At 41.5% G+C, this 26,192-nt stretch overlaps 1 protein-coding gene across 6 annotated transcripts in view; it reads left to right on the top strand.

The window, feature by feature from the left end:
- Positions 1-3,395: 3,395 nt before the first annotated feature.
- REPS1 (RALBP1 associated Eps domain containing 1) overlaps positions 3,396-26,192 on the top strand; it is an 88,538-nt gene continuing 65,741 nt past the window's right edge. For all 6 annotated transcript variants that reach the window (XM_047101492.1, XM_047101497.1, XM_047101493.1 and 3 more), the window contains exon 1: positions 3,396-3,652. In XM_047101492.1, coding sequence (XP_046957448.1) covers positions 3,500-3,652 — 153 coding nt within the window. In that variant the 5' untranslated portion in view covers positions 3,396-3,499. The remainder of the gene's footprint in view (positions 3,653-26,192) is intronic.

Consider the following 26,192-nt stretch of genomic DNA (forward strand, 5'->3'; position numbering starts at 1 on the left):
AGTCCTTAGGGGTGGGGGTTTGACGTTGCTCTTTTTCTTGGGGGGGGGGGATCATGAGGTCCTGGTGACTTTTCGTCCTCAGCTTGGTTTTGCTCCCACTGTGTATCCTATTAGGAAGGCCTCACAGAGCAGTGAGACCGCAGGAGTCCCCCCGCCTCAACATCCTGTAACTCACATGTTGTGGTCAATTCAGTTTTAGCATTTGGCAAGGGGGAGTGGGGAAGGGCAATGCACGAGGGAATCAGGGTGTTTTAGGGTGTCCCTGACATGACTGACAATGAGATCCCTAGATGGAGGATCCCCGAGGACAAGATCATGCAGTTTATTTTACATCGGTGCAAGATGCTCAAAGTACACTTTGAACACATGGAATACGTGTTAGGATTGGGAGAGAGGAACCCAAAGGTGATAAGGAGCAGGCTTATTCAAGGGATGGGAGGCAAGACGAAAGGGATAGCACGTTGTGGACTGAGAAGGAAATTTCAGAATTCCAGAACTTGGAAGGGAAGCAAGTATTTTAGGTTGCTAAGGAGGAGTGGGGCTGGAGGTTGCTGGAGTTAAGGGAGCCGAGTTAGGAGATTAGGGTACCGACTGGCTCATCACGTCATTAGTTTGTTTGTTCATTCATTCATTCAACAAATAGTTCCTGCTGAACATTATTGGCCTTGGATCCATGGCAATGAACAAGTATTTTCTGGTAAATACAGGGATGGTAGCTGGGAGACCTAACAAACAAGTAAGAAAGGCTCTAAGACAGTGATTTCAGAGTTGAGATTTCCTGGGTTTTGAATCCCAGGTCCAGACACTTAATAACAATGTGACTTAATAAATAAATTACTCAATCCATTTGTGCCTCGCTTTTCTCATCTGTCCAATAAAAATATTAAGTGCCTACTTCATAGGATTGTTGTGCTTAATGTGGTCATTAGCATAAAGTTTTAGAACAGTGCCTGAAACATAGTAAGCACTCGGTGACTATTAGCTATTAAAAATGTAAACAGATATATACTTTAATGTCGGGTAGTGACAAGTGCTAGAAAGAAAAATAATTCAGGGAGGGGGATAGAGAGTGGTGGTAGGGCTGTTTCAGATCAGATGTGGAGAGGAAGGTCTCTCTGGGGAGGTGACAGATGAAAAAGGACCTGAATGGTGTGGGAGAACAAGTCATGCAAAGGTCTGTGGGAAGAGTATTTCAGGCAGCAGAAACAAAGGCCCTGGGGCAGGAGAGATTCAAGGCCTAGGAAAGGTGGTGGACAGTAAGACGCTGAAGACCTTTGTGATCCAATCCCTACCCCACTATGCTCCTCCAATTTACACTTTTGGAAGACAAATCATCTGTGGGGGTCTGGTCGCCTCCGGAGGGGTATGTGAGATGTCTGTGTGACAAATTGAAAGTTTTAGAGATAGGACAACTTGAGCTTAATGGCAGGTTTTATATATATATATATATATATATATATATATACACACACCCACACACACATATGTATATGTATATATGTATATATACATATGTATATGTGTATATACATATGTATATGTATATATGTATATATATTACATACGTGTATATATAATATATATATATATATATTATATATGTATATCTACCTAAAATGCTTCTGGTCAAGGGGTCCAGTTAGAAAGTATTTACAGCTCCATAGGCCTGTGTGTGTGTACATAAAAAATATATATGTATATATATACATGTATCTAGATACATGTATATAAATGTATCTATATACATAAAATATAGTCATACACTAGGTTAAAACCCTATATATGTTTTAAAGACAAGTAATAAAATGCCTGTAACTATGCATATATTAACATCCCATAAAGGCCTGGAGTAAAATGAGTAAATATTGACACTAAGTGGCACAAATAAGATTATAAATAGCTTCATGTGCATTAAGATTTGGCCTCCAAATGAGGCAGAGAAGATTTTGCTGCCAAAGCGCTGCAAAAAACTTTTGGATTTTCAGCGCTTTTTGAATTTTGGATAAAGGATTGGGAACCTGTAATAATTTCCTCCTATGGGCCATCTATAGGATCAGAACTCTAGGGAGCAACATCTAAAAGACACAATAAAAGCCCAAATGGAAAAACCTGTATAACAAATAGCCTTAACCACTGTTTTTGAAATATTTCCTAAGTATAAACCCTTAAGATATTCTACTCCGGATATCTTACAACTCTCCTCTGATCGGGACCGATCAGAATAGGGCAGGATTTTCGTAAAGGAGAAAATTAGGAGTGGCAGGAGCCCCTGAGGTCAGCCCAGGGTCTACGCGACTTTACAGAGGTGTTGGTATACATTTATGGCACTAAGTTCCCGGGGACCAGAACTACCTTGCACATAGAAGAAAACTTTGCCAGTTTTTCCCTCTATTCATCAAATTTTGCTTCTCAGGTAAACATGCTTGTAGTAAGAGTGGGAGTTAAGCCTCAGTGTTACTGTCATTATGAAAGTTCCCAGATAGAATCTTCATAGTTCTTCAGAGCACATAGAAATCTGACATTTATCCTCAGAAACATCTGACATCTAGAAGGTAACAACAAAGGTATCAATAGATACAATCATAGTAACCTGAACAATGTCCTCCTTTCAGTCAACGTTTATGAATGAAACCTTTAGTGCCAGAAGCTTCGAAACAATCTAAACTGCAACCCGTACCTGAGTTCCCCAGGTCCTAGTGAGCAGCTTGCGGTGGACCCCTGGTCCGCGGCCCCGGGGTCCCAGCTCCTCCCTCCGGGGCTGGGGGCGGCTCTCCGCCGCGGGGCTCCGGCCACCAGGGGGCGCTGCGGCCCCCCTCTCCCGGGAGCGGCCGAGCCAGCCCGGTGGGTGTTTCTCTCCCTCTCGCGCTCTCTCCTCCCGGCCTCACATCCGGGTCTGGAGCGCGGCCGCCGCTGTCAGTGCTGGTGCGGGCGCGTCGGGGGCCGGGCCGGGGCGCAGTAAATGGCGGCGGAGGGAGGCGGAGCGGCGGCCACGCTCAGCTCAGAGCCCCCGAAACTTTAGACTCGAAGCCCCACAACTTTCCGGGAAGTGCCGCCGCTCCGGAGAGGGGGGGGGGGCGTGGACGGAAGGGGGAGCCGAGGCGGGAAGTCTGGGGGGAAGCGCCTGAGAGCCGGGGAGACTCGAACCCGCGGCGGGGGCGGTGGCGGAGTCCGCCTGTGCCTCGCGCCGCTGCGGCCCCCGCCTCCTTTCCCCGCGCCCTCCCCGCGGCCGCCGAGCCGGAGCCGGAGCCGCGCCGAGCCCGGGACTGCGCGGGGCCTCGCAGGCGGCGGCGCGCCGAGCCCAGCCGGGCCCCCTCCTCGCGACCTCCCGGCCCTGTTGCTCGGGCGCCCCCCGCGCGCGTGAGGCCGGGGCTGGGGCTCCCCGCGGCTTCGCGGGGCGAGGAGGAAGCCGGGCCGCGCACAGCCCCCGCCGTCCCGGGGTCGTGGGGCCGGGCTCCGGGTGTTGCATGCGGGGCGGGGCGGCCGTGAGCCGGAGGCGAAGATGGAAGGCTTGACGCTGAGCGATGCGGAGCAGAAATACTACTCGGATCTCTTCTCCTACTGCGACATCGAGAGCACCAAGAAGGTGGCGGCCAACGGGCGGGTGCTGGAGCTATTCCGGGCCGCGCAGCTGCCCAACGACGTGGTCCTCCAGGTAACGCCGCCGCCCTCGCCTCTGGTCGCGTCCGGGGCTCTGCCGGCCGCCGACCGGTCGCTTCCCGGCGGCTCCGGCCTCCAGCCGCCCGCCGCCAAGGGGGTGGGAGTGGGCGCCGTTTCCAGCAGCGCCGGCCGTGGGCTTGTGCCCCCGGACTCCCCAGCTGCAGGCTGGGGCCGCAGGTGCCCGGGTGGCCCGGACTCGCGGCGCGGTCGAGGGGGAGGGGTCGCTGTTAGAGGACAAAAGTCACGCAGAGATACGGTGGGGGGTGGGGGGCGGAGGTCTGTGTATTCTCGCTCAAGAACCTAAGTCCAGTATTTCTCGGCTGCCTCTCAAAATCTGTATTTTTCACAACTGGAAGAGCAACTTCAGATGAAGGATATCGGATTGTTACCATGCCTTTCTTTGAATCGTAGATCCTGATATATAACATAGCTCTCCGGATCCTGCAGAGTAGTAAAGTTATCAGTATAGGTAAAATGTTTTTTAAATTCTTGAATAAGCCAGCGGGCGAGACAAAGTGGGTTTTGTAGGAATCGAAGAAGCCTTTTTCTTAAGGAAGCTGAATTCTTGGGGAGATCAAAAATTTGAATTTATAGCTAGTAGTTTGCAAGTAGATATGGAAAGAACTTGTAATTATAGAACGTGTGGCTGATGTAAACTGGACAGTTTTTTGATGCACATTCGGTAACAGTTAGTGGAACTTAGGGATTGGGGTTGGGAGATAAGTAAGTATTGAGCAGCTGGAAGTCAGACGTGTCTGTTTGCCTCAATCAGATCCGCAGCTCTAGAGGAGCAAGCAGAGTACATTTTAAGCTTTCTCTATCACATCTGTTTTTAAAATGGAAGGTTTCCTAGAAGTTCTTATCTAATTTATGTGGTGAACATTATTGTTACTCTGTTTAATGATTCATCGCTGCTGGTAAGAGTCTGTCTAAACAGCATATCAGGAGCAGTTTTTAAGCTTTCATCTTTGTGATGATCCAAGCCAGGTTACCCACCTTTCCAAAACCTAAAGCCGTATGCACGGGTGTAATGTAGTATACCCCAGAGGGCACTGAACCAGGAGGTTTGAGGCCTGGGTCTTTGACCCCATTTTATTGTGAACTGGCAGTGTGACTTTGGGCCAGGCACTTCCACTCTTCAAGTGTAAGCGTTGCTCATCTGAAGAATGAGAGTCCGGTTTCTTCCAACAGTTCTGGAGGTATAAAAATGTCCGTAAAGGTCTCTGTTTTCGAAGTTAACCTGTGCATGAACTATGACCAAGTTGAAGGAGTTCTGCCCTTTTGCATAATTTTGTGTGTGTCATAATGCTTTTTAAAAAACCTTGGGAGGAAAAGTTGGGTGTCTTAGATAACGACAGCTGGGAGTCTCAAAGCCGTGCTGCCATAAAGGGACAAAACGTAAATAGTTTAGGCTTTGCTGGCTACTTATGGTCGAATGTTCTTCTTTGTTTTTGTTTTTGCTACTCTTTAAGAAGGTGAAAGCCATTCTTAGCTCAGGAGCATACCAAACAGGGCCTGTAGTTTGCCAACCCTTGCTAAAAAGAATGGTGGTGGCAGTGTGGGGTTCTCTACTTCCTCAGATGGCTTTGGGGTTAGACTTTTAGCCAGATACTCCTTTTTTTGTAGCAATAACAAAACATACTTTCAAGTCATTTAGGAACTAAAATTAAGGAGAAACTTCCCAAGTTCTGTTTTAGTTTATGTTTTTGGGGAGGGGGAGCCGAAATAAACGGACGTATATATATGTGTGTATGTATATATATTTAATTATATATATATATTTTAACTTTTTAAATGTTTTTATTTATTTTCGAGAGAGACAGAGTGTGAGCAGGGGAGGGACAGAAAGAGAGAGAGGCAGACACAGGATCTGAAGCAGGCTTGTGGGGTTCGAACCCAGAAACCGTGAGATCATGACCTGAGCTGAAGTCGGACGCTTAACCGACTGAGCCACCCAGGCGCCCCTAAACTGACTTATATTTTTAATAGTGCATGAAGACTTTAGGACTTTTAATGTATTATTTAGTAGTATTTAGGATAGACAAATCAGCATTACCCTTTGCTTGAAATATGTTGAATCCAAGTTATTTTTGTGTTTTTCTCAGGTTTATTAATATTCAAAAAGAAATTTCTATTGCCTTTTTGTATAAAGAGAGGGCGTAAATACCATAAATATTCAGGATTCAGTTACAAGTCGGAAGCTGCAGAAACTTGCTGAAGCAGAACTCTTACAGTAATACATACTCAGTAGTATTATGGATATCTTGAAGGCAGTTTACTTAAAAATCAGCCTAAAGTGTAAAATGTGAGCTAAAAGGGGAATTGGATTTAGTTCTTTTAAGAGAGTTTGGGATTGTCTGAAGACAGTCCTTTGTTGCTTTCTAAGTGGGATACATTTGGGTCAGCTCCTGTATATTGAGTGAGTTACTTAACTGGACTAGGTGTTGCAGGCCATCACAAGAGGAGTAAGAAGCTCTCAAGGACCTTGTAAATTACAGGGATACCCATGTGTAACATGAAGCACCCATGTGAATGCCATAGGAGAGGTGCAAAAGAGGTTATGGTCAGGAAAGCCTTCTTGACTTGAGATGGACATTAAATTAGTATGGAGGGAGAGCAGTGGGACGGATAAGACTTTCAGACAGAGAAAAAAACATGACCGAAGTTGGAAAGGGGAGGAGCCTTTTCAAGAACTAGCAGATTTAAGGTTTGCTGAAGCTGCAGTATATTTGGGGGATAATGGAACATAGAGTTAGAAAGAGACCATACTGAGAAAGACCCTAAAGAAGGCAGAAGATTTCATATTTCAGTAAGCAGTGGAGGCTCATTAATGGTTTTTGACCTTAGGTGGGGGGTGAGGAGGAGGCTTTGCAGTGGTCTGGAATGGATCCTGGGTGATGGGCATTCCAACCAGGGTAACAGCTGTGCAATAGGAAACAGATCTGGATGAACAGGTCTGTTACTGAAGGGCTGCTGGCTAGACACTATGTGAGGTGCTTTGTTGGATGATGTTTAATTGAGGCCAAATTATCAAGGCTGGGTGGAGAGCTTTGAACTAATTGTGAAGGTAACAGGGAGTTGTAGTGTAAGAGAAATGACTCATAAAAGCCATGCTTTACAAGGCCTTTAGATCAGTGCAGCAGGAGTTAGAGGGAAGAAGCTGGAGATGAATTTGGGAACACATTCTCTGTTGAGAATGGTGAGGAGCGAGGCCACGGTTCTCAAATGCAGGAGTGGGGGAGACACCGGGGAGGATGATTTTATCTCCCAGGGGCATTTGGCGCTGTTCCGAGACATTTTGGGTTGTCCTAACTTGTAAGGAAGGAGCAATTCTCCCAGCATCTAGCAGACAGAGGCCAGCGATGCCACTAAACATCCTACAGTGCATAGGCCAGCCCCCCAACAAAGATTTATCTAACCCCAAATGCCAGTCAGTGGTGCTGAGATGGAGACATCCTCACCTGGACTCTGGTGGTAACCGTGGAACAGCAAAGGAGGCTAGAACTTCATAGAAATTCTGAAGGTAGATTTGATGGGCCTGGGTTACCTAGTGATATTTAGATGAGGGAAGGGTAGAGCAAGGATTATTCTTTGTTGGATTCTACTCACCGCCTAAAACGGGGGCAGGAAGAGTCTGGTTTTAGGTAAAAGTTACTGGCAATTTGACTTCTGGCATTTTGAGAAGGCAGTGGAAATCTTCAGGAGATATTTGGAAACTTACGGATGTTTGTCCCCACTGAGTGCTTGTTCTTACGGTGAAATTCAGATATTTGGGGTGTCTTCTCTGCTTTTCTCACCTAAGTATTTTGGGGGTAGGGGGGCAGGCAGCTTCTTACACTGTGGGCATGCATGTACACATCAGGGCTTTGATTGATGTAGTAGTTTTCAGCATTTGTTAATAAAAGTCATGAGAAGGCTGAGTCATCTGGGAGAATGAGTGTAGAAAACAAAGAACAGAGGGCTGAGAACTGAAGGGGGAAGGAGCTGGCATTTATTGAGTGCCTATTATGTTTCTTTTACTGGGCAAATCATTTTCATGTAAGAACTCATTTGATGCTTACAACAACCCTGTAAAGTGTATTATTTTTTATTTATTAACTAGGCACCTGATAGGCAGAGAAGTTAAATCATCTGTTCGTGAATAAAGCATCTCTCCTTTACCGTTATTCCTTGTTACCTTTCAGCTCTTTCTTACTTTCACTGTTCATGTGATTGGTTTGCCCATAGTTCTCCTAAAGAGTGGAGATTTAAGATTGTTTGATTTTGAGTTATGTGTGGATTTCCTTCTCTGCATGGTCAATAATTTCATGTATGATGATGTCTTGAGACACAGCCACTTAAGAGAAATAGGAAGATTCTTGTAGTTGGTATCCTATGCACACAGAGACACAATTTTATATTACTACAGCTGGCAGACATCTTAAAGTATGTTCATTACCCTGGTTTTGGAATGGTAGAGTCAGTGCTGTTCTGAGTTGAAAGGTTGGTTTTGGGGGGTGCCTGGGTGACTCGGTAGGTCGAGCATCCCACCCTTGGTTTTGGCTCAGGTCATGATCTCATGGTTTGTGAGATTGAGCCCCTCGTTGGGCTCTGTGGCTGAAAACTCAGGGCCAGCTTTGGAGTCTCTCACCCTCTCTCTCTGCCCCTCCCCTGCTCACAGGAGCTCTCACTCTCTCAAAATAAGTAAATAAACTTTTTTTTTTTTTAAAGAAAGGTTCGTTTTTGTAGACTGTCAGTAGACAAAGCGAATGAGCTACAGCTTTATAGAATTATGCTCAACAACAGAGAGGAACAGGACTGGGTGGAGAAAAATTTGGTTCATAGGATATAATCATGAGGAGTTTTGCTCTTTGCTGAGCAAAAAAAATTCATTGACTTAAAGATCACCTTATCTAGAAATAATTTATTTTATTTTTTAAAGACGAGGGAAAGTATGCTACCACACTAATTGGTATGTTTTCTTAGCTTTTACTTGGAGCCCCTACTTTGGGAAATGTTTTAAAACTACATACAAATTTTCAGTGCGTAATAGTTTGAGAAAAGGTTCTAGTACTAATGGTTCTTTTATTGAAGGTTCTAACCAGTGTATCCCTATTAATGAAGCTGAAGAAATGTCTTAGATCGTTTGTGTTGAGCAACATCTTGGTAGAATATTTGAGTAACACATTAATTTAATGGGTGAAAATGACAACAGTGACACATAAACCATTTTGCTTTTCTCTTGAAATTTGTTCAATTATAAGATTTATTCATTAGTGATAGTATTAAAGTAAGGAAAGAGAGCCTCATTTGTTCACTGAAAGTTATAAACTTAATACAATAAATGTCAGGTTTGTTGTTCTGGAGCAGTGATTTCTTTTTTATTTGTAATTTCTGGATCATTGAAACAGTTACAACAAACTACAAAAACAATCTTGCCTTAATCAGACACTTTCCTATATACAGCTGAAAAGCATACTGTTTGTGACAGAAGTGACACTTAATGGTTTTCTGTAGTATCCTATTTGCTTTTTAAATTTGTTTTTCCTATATCATTGCTAGTTTTAGCCTTTTCTTTTTGCTTTTGAATGAATAGCTCAGAGTTAGTGTCTTAGTATTTTGGGAATTCATGCTAAGCATTTTGATGGAGCTGTAGAAGAGCATACAGGCCAGTATAAGGAGCTCTAAACATGGGAGGCAAGTTCCAGTCCTGTCTGTAGCCAGCCTTGTGACCTTGAACAGATCACTTAATGTCTGGATTTTCTTTCTCACAGCCTGAAGAGATTGGATTGGGTTTTTCTTTTCTTTTTTTTAAATGTTTATTTATTTTGAGAGAGCATGAGCTGGTGGCACTCGCGAGGCTGAAGAAGAGAGAATCTTAAGCAGTCTCCACCCTCAGCGTGGAGCCTGTCCCTGTCCCTGTCCCGGAGGCTCTGCCTCCCAACTGTGAGATCATGACCTGAGCCGGAAATCAAGAGTCCCAACGCTTAATTGACTCAGCACCCCTGGATTGGGTTTTTCAAAGAAACGTGTTAGAGTGTTGAAATGGCCACTGTGTCCAGCCACACCCTTAAGAACATAGTGCACAGTCCTGAAATTAGTTGTCCACTGTTTGAACAGTAGAATTGATTTCTTTTACAAGTTTTGGAGATTTGATGAGGAGAATCTCAGCCTGGAATGCTGAAGGGACTTTGTATACATGAGGGAACTGCTGAAAGGTTTGTAAGGTCCCTAGATATTTGGCCAGTGAGAATTTGAAATGGGTGATAAAACTTGGCATTTATCACCTTTTGCCTCATATAGGTTTCATTGTCTGTAGCCTTTCCTGTGATATAGATGCATCTTCATTCATCTTTTCCCTCCTTTACCTCTATAAAAGAATCTACGGGGGCACTTGGGTGACTCAGTCGGTTGGGCATCTGACTTCAGCTCAGGTCATGATCTCTCTCACAGCTCGGGAGTTTGAGCCCCCCGTCGGGCTCTGCTGACAGCTCAGAGTCTGGAGCCTGCTTGGGATTCTGTGTGTGTGTGTCTCTCTCTCTCTGCCCCTCCCCCACTGGCACTCTGTTTCTCTCTCTGTCAAAAATAAACATTAAAAAAAAATAATCTCGTCTGATCGGTTGCATATATAGGCGTGACATAAAAATCAGGATGTAATAAGTTCAGCTCAGAAATCTTTTTTTAAATTCATACCATACACTAAGTTTCATTGAAATTTGGTAAATAGGACTTCGGCCTTTAAAAAAAAATACTGTGTCTTTTCTTCGTTTTGTTTCAAGAATTGACTTTATGTTGAATTTGAATCTACCTTCTTAAATGATGAAACCAGAATTTATAAGATCATGTATCTCCTACCTCTTTTGGGTTGTGGATTCCTTTGAAATTCTGGTGCACCTACACGACACCTGTCTAAAAAATAAAATCACATAAAATTTTGCATATAATTTGAGGTTGCTAGCCTTCCTCCAATTTAGTCAGGCTCATCCCTTGGACATCTGTGTTAAGAAAGTTTTGAGGACGGGCAGACAGGCCTGTGAAATGCCAAACATAATGTTTGTCTTAAGTCAGTTTCGTATGTTTTCATGAATACTTCTTAATGGCTACTATTTATATTCAGGGTATATATATAATAACAGTGGTAAAAAATGAGGAATTTTTCTTGCCTTCATGGATTATGCTAATGTTAAAAAGGAAAAGAACCATGTATAGTTAATACAGAATCATTGCCGACTTGGGGACCTACTTAGTTGTAAGGGAAGGTTCCTCTGAGGAGAAATGGATGGAGATAAGGGAGCGAGGATGAGATGTTTCACGTGGAGGGAAAGCATGTGAAGGGCCTGAAGTTTGAAGAGCTTAATGTGTTTGAGGAAGTGAGAAGCTGGAGCCCTTGGGCAGGGGGAGAACATGGCGGGGACCACACACTGCAGGGCCTTGTACCCAGCGGTAAGGGGTTTGGATTTTAAATATGCAAAGTTTCTGTTAAGGGAGTAGCATCATCTATATTGTTGGGTTTGTTTTTTTTTTTAATTTTTTTTTTTTTGTTAACGTTTATTTATCTTTGAGAGAAGAGACAGAGTGGGAGTGGGAGAGGGGCCGAGAGAGAGGGAGACACAGAATCGGAAGCAGGCTCCAGGCTCCGAGCTGTCAGCACAGAGCCCGACGGGGGGCTCAAACTCACGAGTGGTGAGATCATGACCTGTGCTGAAGTTGGCCACCCAACTGACTGAGCCACCCAGGCGCCCCTAGCTGTATTGTTTTTTCAAGTTTCTCCCGCTGTGTAGAGCGAAGAGCAAACAGAAACAGATTGGCCAGTGGATATGCAGTAGCTCAAATGGGAGATGACCATGGCTTAACAGTAGTGCGGTGGCAGTGGATGGAGAGGAGTGGACATAGTGGAGATACTTTGAGGTGGTAAAAATAGGAGGACATGATAATGGATTGGATATGGAACATAAGGGAGAAGGCAGAACTCAGGGATGTTGCGGGAAGTCACTATTCTTACGGTTGGGGGAGGAATGGGTTTTGGGGGGCGGGTGGTTTGGTGTGTGGTGGAAAGGTAGTCGTGAATTCAGGAGGGTTTTTTTGGTTTTTTTTTTTTGTTGTTGTACTAGGCTCTTAGAATGCTGCAAGATTGTCAGGGGTGCCTCTACCAGAGGGGATTGAACATATTTGGCTTGCAGATGTCCATTTGAAGATTATCAGTGACACTTAAAAGCCAAGAACGTAGATGAAATCAGGGAGGAAGAGAAGGAAGAGATGACAGGGAGGAAAGAAAAAAGACTGACTAGAAATGCAAAGAACCCTGAGGAATGCAGTACATTTCTAAGTTGGGTAAACTGGAAGGCCGCTAAGGAAGCTAAGAAGGACAGTCAGAGAGAGGTTGTAGGGAAATTGGGAATGTATATTGGACCGTGCCATGGATGCCAAGCAATGCAAGTATTTGAGGAAAAGAATAGTTAACTGTGTTGAGTTTGGTTGGCTGAGAAGCTGGGAAGATGTGGGCAGAAATATGGCCATTGGATTTGGCAGTCTAGAGGTCATCGGTAACTTTGATGAGCCAGTTTCATGGACTGGTAGAGATGGAAACCAGATTTGAGTGACTTGAGGGATATCCGATGGCCCAGGAATTAGAGACAGAGTGTATAGATAGTGTTTGAAAGCTGTTTGCAGATGAAAGGAAACAGACGTGGGGTAGAAGCTAGAGGTGTATGAGGATATACAGGAAGCCTTCCTTCCTTCCTTCCTTCCTTAGTATAAAACATACTATAGCATGATTTTAGTTGTTAGGATAAAAAGGGAAGAAAGGAAGATGAAGGAAGCATTGAAAAAGCAAGATTGTTCAGGAGCCCAACTGCACAGAGAATGGACTTAAAAGAAAAGGGATCCCTTCCTCAATTTTGAAAGGGGGGAAGAAGGAAGAACATGGATATAGAGACAAGTAGGTACATAGATTCAGTGCAGGAGAATTCTGATGTTCCAGCCTAATAGTTTCTACGTGTTTTACCTACTGAGGCAAAAATAACAGTTTAATAGTGGGAACAATCTGAATATGAAAGAAACAAAAAATCTACTTACAGTAGCATCAGAAAGAATACATACTTAGGAATAAATTTAACAAAAGATGAGGTGCCTGGCTAGTTCAGTTGGTAAAGCATGCAACTCTTGATCTTGGGGTTGTATGCTCGAGCCCCACATTGGATGTAGAGATTACTTAAAAATAAAATCTTGGGGCATCTGGGTGGCTTAGTGAGTTAAGCATCTAACTTGATTTTGGCTCAGGTCATGATCCCAGGATTGTAGGATTGAGCCCCATGTTGGGCTCTGTGCCGAGTTGAGCATGGAGCCTGCTTGGGATTCTCTCTCTCCCTCTGCCCCTCTCCCTTGTTTGCACGTGTTCTCTCTCAAAATAAATAAATAAACAAATAAATAATAAAAATAAGTAAAAGTAAAATCTCAATCTCTCTCTCTCTTTCTCTCTCTTTTTTGTTAAAGAATCACTGGGCGCCTGGTTGGTTCATTCAGTTAACCAGCTGACTCTTGGTTTCAGCTCAGGTCATGATCTCACAGTCTGTGAGTTGTAGCCCTGCCTCGAGCTCTGTGCTAACAGTGTGGAGCCTGCTTGGGATTCTCTCCCTCTCACTATCCCTCCCTACTGTGCTCGTGCATGTTCTCTCTCTGTCTCTCAAAATAAGTAAATGATATTAAGAAAAAAAAACACCCAAGATTTTTATACTACAAAATATTACTAAGAGTTATTAAAGATTTAGGGGCACCTGGGTGGCTCAGCCAGTTGAGCATCCAACTCTTTGCCCCAGGTCATGATCCCTGGATCTGCTTAAGATTCTTTCTTTCCCTCTGCCCCTCTCCCCGACTCATGCACTCTTCCCCCCCCCAAAAAAAGATTAAAGATTTAAATAAATGTTTTAAAGTTGTATTTATTTTGAGAGAGAGCACACACACATGCACGAACAGGATAGGGGTAGAGAGAGAGAATCCTAAGCAGGCTCCATGTTCAGCATGGAGCCAATCACAGGGCTCGATCTCACAACTGTGAGATCATGACCTGAGTCAAAATCAAGAGTTAGAGAGGCTTACCTTGACTGAACCACCCAGGTGGCTGAAGATTTAAATAAATGGAGAGACAGTCTGTTCATAGATTGGAAGATTGGATGTTAAGAGGACAGTGGTTCCCAAACTGACCTGTAGATTCAACCAGATCTCTATCAGAATCCTAGTAGGCATTTTTATAGAAATTGTCAAGCAGATCCTAAAATTTATAGGGAAATGTAAAGGACCTAGAATAGCCAAAACAAAGGAAATAGAAGATTTGCCCTACCTAATTTTAAAACTTACTTTAATCTACATTAGTCAAGACAGTGATTGGCATAAGACTAAGCATGATAATTAATTGAACAGAAATGAGAGTCCGGAAATGAACACTTAGCATTTATGATCACCTGATTATTAAAAAAGTATCAGGACAGTTTGATGAGGGAAGGATAGTCTTTTCAACCAATGGTGCTTCGATACCCATATGTTTACAAAATGGACTTGGATGTATGGTTGTGTATACTTCACACCATACACAGAAATTATCTCAAAATAATCATAGACTTAATTGTAAAATCTCCAAACTATAAAAATTCTAGGAGACACTGGAGAAAATCTTTTTGATCTTGTGTCAGGAATAGTTCTTAGATGACACCAAAAGCATGAATTGTGAAAGAAAATACAAATTGGACTTCATTAAAATGTTTAAAAACTTCATCACTCCAGAGGATATTTAAGAAAGTAAAAAGACAAGATGCAGACTGGCAGAAAATAGTTACGTATTACAAACATAGTATAGGTCTTTAATCTAGAACATATAAAGAAATTTTACAAGTCAGTTATAAAGAAAAAAACCCAATTAAAAATGAGCAAAAGATTTTAATAGATATTTCACCAAAGGAGAAAATATAAATGGCCAAGAAGCATATGAAAGGATGTTCAGTGTTGTTAGTCATTAAGGAAATGCTGATTAAACCACAATGATATGTTGTCACACACCCACTCGAAGGGCTGTAATTAAAAAGACTGACATTACATGGTATTGTGGAGAAACTGGAACCCTTCTACACTGTTCTTCGAAATGTAAGTGGTACAGCCATTTTGGAAAACAGTTTGGCTCTTCCTTAAAAAGTTAAACAAGCTTATCAAATGACTCAGTAATTCCACTAACAAGACCTACCCCAAAGAAATGAAAATGTGTGCACATAAAGAATTGCAAATGTCTCTTAAGAGCATTATTCACAACAGTCAGAAATTGGAAAACAATCCAGCTGTCCATCAGATGATGAATGGATAAACAAAATATGGTGTATTCATATGATGGAGTACGATTCTGATAGGAAAAAATTGCTGGTAAATACTACAACAAAGGTGAATGTCAAAAACATTGTAAGTGATAGAAGCCAGATACAAAAGAGTACATATTATGTGTTTGCATTTATATGAAATGTCTAGAAAAGACATATCTATACAGAAGGAACAGTGGTTACCTGAGGCCAGGGTAGGAGTGGAGACACTAGAGGAAAACATTTGGGGCGATAGTGAAGTTCTAACTTCGGATTGTGGTGACGATGTACAACTCTGTACATTTTCTTAAAATTCAATGAATCGTATGCTCACCATGGTCTAACTTTATGGTATATAAATTATACCTCAAACTGTAAATTTTTTTGAAGATGGTTTTGCAGGGTAGGGTAATATGTATGAAATAGTCATCTTGGAGAATGTGAAAGGTGAGTGCTGTAGAGAATAAAAGACCCTCTACTGTGTGTATAATACAGTTCTAATTACAAAACCTCAATATCGCTTATATAATGTGGCGTTTGTTAAGGACCTTCTGTTTTGGACGTGATATGAAAAGTGACACATTGATAATTTTTATGTGTAGAAGAGATTGCCATATGAAGATTCATTACAGCCAGGTATATTTACATGAAGCACCAGGATGATAATTCGGGCTTACATTTACTCACTGCTTCTGCGTGCTGGCTCTGCACGCTTTATCTGGTATTCGATTTTTTATATGTACTTTATTTAATAGATTTAGCAGTGGCTGAAAAGTTGTGATTTAGAGCGAATTGAGACCAGTTTCTATCTGTTGACTTTAGGTTGTATGCTGAATTTATACACACTTAACTAAGATATCTTAGTTTTTTGGAAAATTGCAGAAACATAATGCCTCAAAGATAGCGTGAGTTTGAAATAATCATGCCTGGTAAGTAGTGATTTGATGGAATAGTAGTTTTATTTTTTTTTAATTTTATTTATTTATTTACTTATTCATTTATTTATGTATTTGGAATAGCAGTTTTAATCTGTAGGAAGGACTGCTTCCAGTTGTCTTCTATTGGAATAATCACTGTCACGATCATTAATCTTTTTGTAGCTAAAAGCGTCTACTGTTACTCCGAAGCACTGATTTGGCATCTTTGTGTTTCTAAATTATTGTATCCAGTGTGAGTTTGCATAAGTACATAGATCTGGAACCAAATCCTCACAGTTATACAGTATTAATATGCTCCTTTGTATAAAAAATAGCTGCTAATGGTACTGATCTAAGAGAGATCTTTGCTTCCTGTCCATGGATTATGTCAAATGTTGTATGTGGAAATAGAAATATCTATATCCTTGACAAATCATTGTCTGTAAACTAAGGATTATTGATTTCTATCTCATTTATGACTAGAAGGATCAGAGGTATGTTTAAACTAGAGTGTTTATTTATATTATATTTTTTAATAGTTAACTTAGAAGAGTTCATATTTTTTCTAGAGCACTTAATTATATTCCATAGGAAAGTTTTTCATTATAACACCCTTGTAATATTGTGTCAACAAGTATTGAGTCCTGTATAGTCAGAATAGCCTAGACTTTGGAATGTGACAGTTCTACATTTGAATATTCACTTGATGCTTATTAGCTCTCTTGCCCTGAGCAAGTAACTGAACTTCTCTTAAAGACTCCCATTTCCTCGTTTGTAGACTGGGGATAATACCAGATAATGCCAGAAGTTTTCATAATACCAAACTGAAATGAAGCGTAAACATCTAGCAGAGTGCCTGGTTCTAAGAGGGTGATCACATAAGTTTCATTCAGTCAAACTCTGCTTATATGAGAAAACTCCCAAGTTACAGGATCTTGTCTTTAATAGTAAAAATCTCTCCGTATTTCTTCCAACCTAGATTTATACCTTTTGTTATTTTTGTTGCACGAAATTAATAATACTGCCCCCAATCCTTTGATCCTATCAGTAATGCCACTCGTTTCACCATTTTACTGTGTAATTAGAGGATTTGTTCTTCTGAAGTGAAGTATACCACCAAAAGACTATAATAAAGGATGATTTTAAGGTTTTGATCTTATGTAGCTTGCAGAATGATTATAACCATTAACAGAAATAAAGAAGTGAGGAGGATTGCGTAGTTTTGTGGGGAGACATTGTGCTGAAGTTTGAATGTGCTGGGTGAGATGCCATGTTAGTCCGTGTTAGCGAGATTCGTGGGCATTTCAAAGCTGGAGAGTCGCAGCTTGGTGGCTTTAAAGCTTGTGCGGACCTGATGGTGATTTCTGACTGAGGCCGTTCACTAAACATGAGGATTGCAAACTTCATTATATCTGAAACGTTCTTTTGCAATAAATGGTAAATTGCACTTTTGTCATAGCGATTTTGTCACAGATTTTGTCATAGGTGTTCTCGCTTAAGTTCTCAGAGTTTTTGTGACATTTTTTTTGAGACTGTTAGGAAAGCAAGGTGGATGTGGAAGTATTATATTTGCCTGAAATTAGTCTAGCCTCCGTAAAGTCGAACCTTGGATGTTAAACCCAGAAGCATTTGCATATTTAATGTAAGAGATTTTTAGTTCGTAAGCGCTCCCCAAAGACATCCACATGTAGTGTGATTGCATTTTGGCTGAGGAATGCTATCAGTATCTCACTGCAGCTTCCTGATTCTTACTTAACACAAGATCTCATTTAATCCTTATAGTAAGCTTGCCAGGTATTGGTATTCAAATGTATGCTTTTAGGATACTCTAGAATTAGTGAGTTCTTGAAGATTTGTGGACAAATTCCTTGAAAGTCAGTTACCCTGTAGCATTGCTATACCATTTTGCGGCGGCGGGGGGGGGGGGGGGATAGATCTGTTGAATTCTGTCCATATATTCAAAATACTTATTTCCTATTTAATACCCTATAATTACATTATCATTAACTCAACAATCACTATATAACACCTATCATCACCAACATATGCACCCAGAGCACGGAGTATGTAGAGATGAGGGAAAGATAGTTGGTTCCTGCCCTTTCTGTTAAACTCCAATGGTCTAGCACAGTAACTGTGCCTATCAGGTTCATGACCATATCCCAGACACATTTTTGGTAGTTACATGTTTGCTGAATGTTGAATGAGTGAGCATGAATTTATCTTTTTTTTCCCCAAAAGTATGTATGCTCATCACTAACTTTAATAGATACTATAATAATAATAATAATAACAATAATAACAGTAATAACAAATGTTGTTGTGTAGTACCTAATGTGTGCCAGCTACTGTTATCTTTATTTATTTATTTAAACATTTTGTTTTTTGTTTGTTCAAGAGAGAGCGCACACGGGCACGCATGCACGTGTACCGGGGGGGAGGGGCAGAGAGAAGGAGAGACAGAATCCCAAGCAGGTGGGGCCCAAACTCACAAGCTACGAAATGATGATCTGAATTGAGATCAGGAGTCGGATGTTTAACTGACTGTACCACTCAGGTGCCCCTACTGTCCCTCTTTTTAAAATGAAGACTCAGAGGGGATAAGTAACTTCTCCAAGATCACACAGCTAGTAAATGGTAGAGTTGGGATTTAAGTCGTCCCTTTTTTAACCACTACATTCTACTTCCTAAGTATTATATGAGTAATACTTATTATCCTACTTCTATGCTTCTGTCTTTGCCCTCTAGCATATCTAAAATACTCTAAATTCCCAAAGAAGAACTCTAAAATTACTTGACATTTCCAGACCTTGTTGAGATGCCCATACCTGCGTGCAGATTGCCCGTAGTGCTGGGAGTCCTGTTAGAATCTAACAGCTAGAAGACCTCTTTACCTGTATCATTCAGGCACATGGCTTCCAACATTGTGTAAATGAAACTTAAAAATACTTTCTTGGGGCGCCTGGGTGGCGCAGTCGGTTAAGCATCCGACTTCAGCCAGGTCACGATCTCGCGGTCCGGGAGTTCGAGCCCCGCGTCAGGCTCTGGGCTGATGGCTCAGAGCCTGGAGCCTGTTTCCGATTCTGTGTCTCCCTCTCTCTCTGCCCCTCCCCCGTTCATGCTCTGTCTCTCTCTGTCTTAAAAATAAATAAATGTTGGAAAAAAAAATTAAAAAAAAAATACTTTCTTCTGCTACGTTTATTTAGATGACACTGATTATTTTCAGCTAAGTGTATTAATTTTATTAAAGGGATAAAGTTAAAAACTATTTTTATGTAAAACTTTTATTTAAAGACTAAGAACATTCTAATAGATTGTTAAGCTGAGCACTTCTGTTTGCTAAAGCAAAGTTAGTCAAGATCTCCTCTAGGAAATCTGGGTAACATTCATTCATACGGCTTTTTTGAGGGCCTGCTTAGCTCCAGAGGATTGAAACTTGGAAGAAAGTTCATGGAAACATGGTTTGGATCTGCTTAGCATAGAGGTGGCAGCTTATGCCATAGATATGAAGAAGATCAGACAGGATGACTTGGTTGAGTGAAAGAAAGAGGAAGCCTGAGGTAGCTGCTTGGGACGTTGGAGGAAAATGAACAGAGAGGCAAGGAAAGAAAGCGTGTCCTGGAAAGAGTAGTCTGTCACATGCTACAAAACTCAATATTGGGTTTCAGGGAGGTGTTAAGAGTGGAAGTCAGATTTCTTGCTGACAAGTTAGTATATTGCTTTCAAAAAACATTTTTTTAAATTTGTTTTAAAGTTTGTTTTTTTTTTTTTTTTTTTGAGAGAGGGAGAGAGAGGGAGAGAGAGCACTTGAGTGTGAGTTGGGGAGGGGCAGAGAGAGAATCCCAAGCTCTGTACTGTCAGTGTGGAGCCCGATGCGGGCTTGAATCAACAAACTTGAGATCATGACCTGAATTTGAAACTAAGAGTGGGATGCTTAATCAAGACTGAGCCACACAGGCGCCCCTCAAAAATATTTTTTAATTTAGACTTTTGGTTAACTCCTACTAGATTTTTTTTTTTTAACATTCTCCCCATTGTTATTGAGGTTTTACTTTCTCTTCCGTGGTATTCAAAACAAATCCTTCTCATGATGAGTTCATTTCTGTATTGAGATATTTCCCAACTACGTTTTTAAAGTCCTTTGGTTTCCTTTATAATTTTTGTCGCAGACATAATATTTATTTAAATAATCTCTGAATCATCAAGAACATCTCTGTAATGTTGTATTGTTTTCCATGGAATTAGAAATGTATTTGAAATAATAATTTAAAAACTTTATAATATACCACTTGTGTTTTGTTTTGCTTGAATTTGACATCCTGCTTCTTACTTTTTCCTGATGGTCGCGACAAGATGACCCCCGTCTGTAATTTTCCTACACTGTTCTGTATGTTTGCACTTCTGTAACACTTGTGCTTTTAGTCTCCTGTTCTTATGTAGATCTTTTCCTTGATAGGTAGACACCCAAAACCTACTGGACTGGTTAATTGGCACTTCCCCGTCTTCATCCCTCCTCAGGTTGATGGGTCCTAGTGTAACCTGTTCATTTTATCATGCTCCTTTAAAAATTCCAAAAGACAATGTATGAGCCCCTTTGAACAATATGAAACCTCTAAGACAAGATTGTATAGATCTTTCAGTTGGACTGTGAGTACACTAGTTAATATTTTTGAAGTTGTTAAGTGACTCGTCAGATACAGTGATCATGCATACTAGTAACTTTTCTTTAAGGTGCTGTCTCTCAAGGCTGTTCTGTTAATTTTTTAAAAAGGTAATTAGAGTTCACTTTAGTAGTGAACTCACGAGTTTCTCTGCCCTTCAGAGGTACAATTTCTAATTCTTGAACTTGACAGTAAGCAGGAAGTGGTAGGCAATCTAAATAAGGAAACAGGTCAGTAGTTACTAATTTAATTTAGTTGACACTTAGGGAGGGAAAGCGTAGCACTCTCATAAAATGCCCAGCAACGACAGAGAGAGCTATCAAATCTGAGGAGTCCTGTCTACCAGTCTTAAAAATACCTACCAGCTCACCCCTGCGTCTTGCAGTCTTGTTTCTGCTTATTCTCCTACCGTGGACTTTGTGTTCCCACCCAGCAAATCTGTTTTCTGTTTCTCACAGTTACTTGTTCTTTATCGGTTTCTTTTCATCATGCTCCTTTCTTCATCTGCAGCACCTCCCCCAGCTTGCATCCTCCCCCTTTTTCAGAACACGACAGCTTTTGTAGGCTTTGGAAATCTAATTTGAACAACCTCACCCTCATTCTGAGACTTTTCATTTGTCTCCCCCCTCCATACTTGTGTGTGTGTCTTGCACTAGATTGCTTTTTGTAAGCAAACTGAATGAAATTCAGGTTTCTTTCTCTTCATGACCTCATGATGTCTAGAGCAGCAAAAGCACGTAGTAGATGTTTAGAAAACATAGCCAGCTATTAGGGCAAGTCAGTTGCTTAGCCCTGCCTCTTGCTGTGCATTCATAGATGTGATTGGGATGATGAATTAAGGCGATTCTGGATCGCTCACTCAGCGAAGTAACAAGTGGGGGTGGTGAAGCTTGTAGCCTTGGATGTTCCTCTGCCAGCGCTATGGATACTCTCTCTCCCACCGCAGCCAACATTCTGGGCATGAGAAGAGAAGAGGAGGCAGCAAGAACAGGAACAAATAGCACAGAATTCTTGGAGCTCTGACTTCGGTGGTTTGCTGACTGACATTGCCAGTTCCCCCTTCTTCCCTTTCAGAACCCTTGCCCCCCTCCCCCATTTCTTTTTTTATAGCAGAGTGACTGTAAGTTTACAGACGGACATAACTAAGAGTTTGTTGGCAACTAAAATAAATTATGGTAGAATCTGGGTATCTTGGCATCACAGCATATATTGTCTTTCATAAAATGTAATAAAGCACCACTTCTGTCGAGTTCCAGCGTACCTGGCTGAAAGGAGAAGACCACAGACCCGTTAAAGATGAGGGTGTGAGGCACCCCATGTGATGTCACACAAGGATAGCATATTCCCAAGCAGAGGCCATTGAGACTTGTGCCATGTCAGAATGACAGGTTATACCATTTGTCATGGCCTGTATAAATCTCACAGGAATAATAGAAATTGCTGACGTGAAACCTTGGAAATATAAGAGCCTACTGTTTTCTGTGCCTTCCTGCAAAGGCTAAGGATTTTAATAGCCAGAGGAACGAGTTTATGGTTGACTTTTCTGTTAGTACCCACAGTTTTGAACCCCTAGGGTTAGCAGTCTTCTTCCCTCATCACATTTCTGCAGATTCTCTGCTAGGACTTGATTCTGGAGTGAATCCAAGCTTAGTGTTTCTCATTTGCATGTAAGAAATGACCAAAGGGGCATTGTCGTAGTTACTACTTGGGTTGTATCGTGGCTGTTTTCTGCATAGTGCTCTTTTTTGCTTCCTGTATTATTCATTTGACCCTGCACACCCATCTAGCTGCCTTCCCTATTTTTCTTCTTCCTTTTGCTGCCAAATAACAAATGACCCAGATTTCCTCTCTGCTGCATATACTCTCCTTACCGACTAGTAATCTAACTTTTGTACTACCCCCTCTCCCGCATCCTTTTGAAAAAGGATATTCTTAAAGTTCACTTTTATCCTAGTCACCAAATTCTTAGGACCTTACCTTGTTTTACCATTTCCCTTACAATTGACACTGAATGACTTCTTGGTGGATATTGTTGTTTGGGTTTTTTTGCTCGTGTGATCCTAAATTCTGTTATTATATGTCTTTAGCATCCTTTCTTCCTAGTGTCTCTTTCTCTTGTTCAGAATTAGCTTTGACTCCTCCTTTCCTTATGTCCAACCTGTGAGATCCTTCAGATTTTCTTTCTTTGAAAGGTTCTGGCTAATCATTCTTGCCTGTCTTTTGCGTTACCCACCTGAGCTCTTACCACCTTGTTGCTGAACTACTGCAGTAGCCTCAATTTAAACTAGCGTTTGTGTAGTTGTTAAAGAACAGATAAATGAATTTCTAAAAAATTTCATGATACTCTACAAAAACGTTCAGTAAAAATTAGTCGTATTCAGAGCTCTCACCGTTGAGCTCTGTCCAGTTTGCTACCTAGTCACCACTACAATCTTTGCTTTGACCTGTGGCCCCCCCCCCCCCATTAGGATGCCCATCTTGTGTAGACTTTCCAAAAACTTGTCCGTGCTTTAAGGTCCAGTTCAGGCTTGCTTTCCCCGCCCCCTCCCCCCCCAGTAAATATTTTCAACCCATAGTAGTCCCTGTAATTCTTACAGTATCAAGTCCTAAGTATGTAGCATCTGTCACGGGCCAGGCATTGAGCTGTTTGACGTATGATCACTTATAAACAGGCATTGTTTCTGTTTTACAGCCGAGAAACCTGGGGCTCCAGAGGTTACATGCTCAGCATGAGCCAGGATTTGAATCTAGCTCCATGTGATGACAAAACTTTGTGTTCAAGACACCCAACCATTTTGATGTGTAAAATGACAGCCTTCTATAGTGGCTTATCTTTATCAGTTCTGTGTTATGCTCACAACTAGGCTAGAAGTTCCTTGAGAACAGGGGATGTGTGTTAGAACTTTGTGTGCTTCCCGCGGCCCACTATGTACTGTGAACGCTGTATGGAGTACCTTAGAGGAGAACATTTTGATGAGGTGTTCCTGTCGTGCTGCTAATTACAATAACCAGTCTGCCTCCTTTTTGGTGTGAGCATTCTCCAAACCACGAGTAGGGGAAAGACTGCAGGCATGGCTGCATACTTGAATTAAGGGAGGCAGTAGAACAGCCTTAGGATTTGTTTCCTGAAGTGTGGGATATGTACCCAGCAGGGTGTGAAAGCACACAGTAAGAAAGCTGTAACCTGTTCAGTTGTTTTACAAAATGGATAAAGGAGAAATTGTAGTTTGATACTAGTAAGTTTTTAACACCTTCCTAACACGTTACTCTCTTCGTAAAGACCAGGTAGGCCTTGATGTGGCAGCCACGAGCATATTTTGCAGATAATGGTATTTAGCTGAAATTAAATAGCAGTTTTGTTTTCCTTGAACTTATTATAGTTTTTATCTTCTATTTCATGCTATACTTATTTTTTATTTATATTCTGATACAAGTTCCTTTAAAAATATATCTATTAGCTTAAGTGTCGTGATGTAAAGAAGACATGTTAGGAACATAACAGCACAAGTGGCCTGTGGACATGGCAGAATTTGTGAAGGAGGTGTGCAGATGTCTCAAGTTTAAGAGACGGTGGCATAATGGAAAAAGCCAGACTTTAGAGTTTCACAAAGCTAGGTTCATATTTTGGCCCTGCTGATTTTTAGTCTGTAACCTTGGGCAAAAACTTTCTCTTTGCCTATTTTGATTTGTAAAATGAAGATAACAATACTCCCTTTTTTATGTTTATTTTTGAGAGTAGTAGAGAGTGCAGGAGGGAGGGGCAGAGAGGGGGGGGACAGGGGATCTGAAGCAGGCTCCATTCCAGCAGCAGAGAGCCGAAAGCAACGCGGGGCTGGAACACACGAATCTAATCAGGAGGTCATGACCTGAGCCAAAGTCAGATGCTTAACTGACTGAGCCGCCCAGGCGCCCCACCAGTGCCTTCTTTTTAGGGTTATTTGAGGTTGTTTGATAAACCTCAAACAACCCAGATAAATAGTAGTTTTTTATCATTATCAGTTTTGTTTATAATTTATTTCCTCATTTAGTCAACTAAAAATCTTTGATAGAATTTTAAAGGCACTGTTTAATTCTTAGGATATCTTACTCTCAAGCAAGTACTTGACTACTGTGGGCCTTCGTTTCTCTGGACATTAGTTTTTTCATCTGCATATTGGAAATAATATAGCACTTGCCTTATAGGATTGTTTTGAGGACTAAATTAATTGCTAAAATGCCTAGAATAGTGCCTGGTACTTGGAGCAGTGCTGTATAGCCGTTAGCTACTACTGTTAATACTTCCTTAGAAAGGATGTAGCTTTTTGGGAACTCCTAAGAATTTTTTGTCTTTGTTCTTATCATTCTGATGTGGGGATGGAAGGTGTTTTTTGAACTTGTATATGTTTATTAAACATCTGCTGAGTGTAAAGCATTGTTGCACTGAGATCATGGTAAACTGGCAAGGGAGAATAAGGAGGCCTTCTGCAAAACTAGTCTGAGCTACCTGTACCCTAAAGTTACTATAGCATGCAGTTAAACTCAACAGAAGATTTAATGAACTCCAGAGAATTGAGGGGACTGACGTTGAATCATTATGAATTTCTGGTATGTTACAGCATTTTCTAATTAAGTAAAATGCCACAGGACATTTGGTATTGATATATATAATTTACTAGCATTTCTTTACAGTAGTGCCATGGATTCATATTAGTTCCATGGTTACATTTGCTACTATTCTTGTTCTTCAGTTTTTATCTATTTTGTAAAATATACCTGGTTTTACGACAAGTAGCAGTTTTTATTCTGTGGATTAGTTAGGTACCTAAGATGTTGGTTGTAAAACAAATATGGAAAGCCAAATCATTTCCCTATTTTTCTTGAGTAATTTAATTGGTACTCCTCTGATACAGGGGGAAATTGACCCTAAGGCAATATAAAATTAGAGTGCAGAAAGTTTTCATTATCAAATATTTAATACAAAAATATGATAAAACACTCATTCACAGAAATACTGATGATTGAATTTCACACCAGATATTGTTCGTTTAGAGCTAGATTTACAGGACAGGGTTTTAGCAAGTCACGTAATTATTTCCACTTAAATCCCCAATTCAAACAGTGAATTTATTAACTCCTTATATTTTTGCTTTTCTTTTTTTTTTTTTTTCAACGTTTATTTATTTTTGGGACAGAGAGAGACAGAGCATGAACGGGGGAGGGGCAGAGAGAGAGGGAGACACAGAATCGGAAACAGGCTCCAGGCTCTGAGCCATCAGCCCAGAGCCCGACGCGGGGCTTGAACTCACGGACCGCGAGATCGTGACCTGGCTGAAGTCGGACACTTAACCGACTGCGCCACCCAGGCGCCCCTATATTTTTGCTTTTCATAACAATTCATATTTAAATACATATCTGTGTCATTTAAAAAAATTTTTTTTTCAACATTTATTTATTTTTGGGACAGAGAAAGAGCATGAACAGGGGAGGGGCAGAGAGAGAGGGAGACACAGAATCAGAAACAGGCTCCAGGCTCTGAGCCATCAGCCCAGAACCTGACGCGGGGCTCGAACTCCCGGACCGCGAGATCGTGACCTGGCTGAAGTCAGGCGCTTAACCGACTACGCCACCCAGGCGCCCCTGTGTCATTTTTTAAAGGTGGCACA

This window comes from Lynx rufus, unplaced genomic scaffold (assembly GCF_022079265.1).
Source record: "Lynx rufus isolate CCGP_SWC_20201006 ecotype Redwood Valley unplaced genomic scaffold, mLynRuf1.p SCAF_6, whole genome shotgun sequence".
NCBI classification, from domain to species: Eukaryota; Metazoa; Chordata; class Mammalia; order Carnivora; family Felidae; genus Lynx; species Lynx rufus.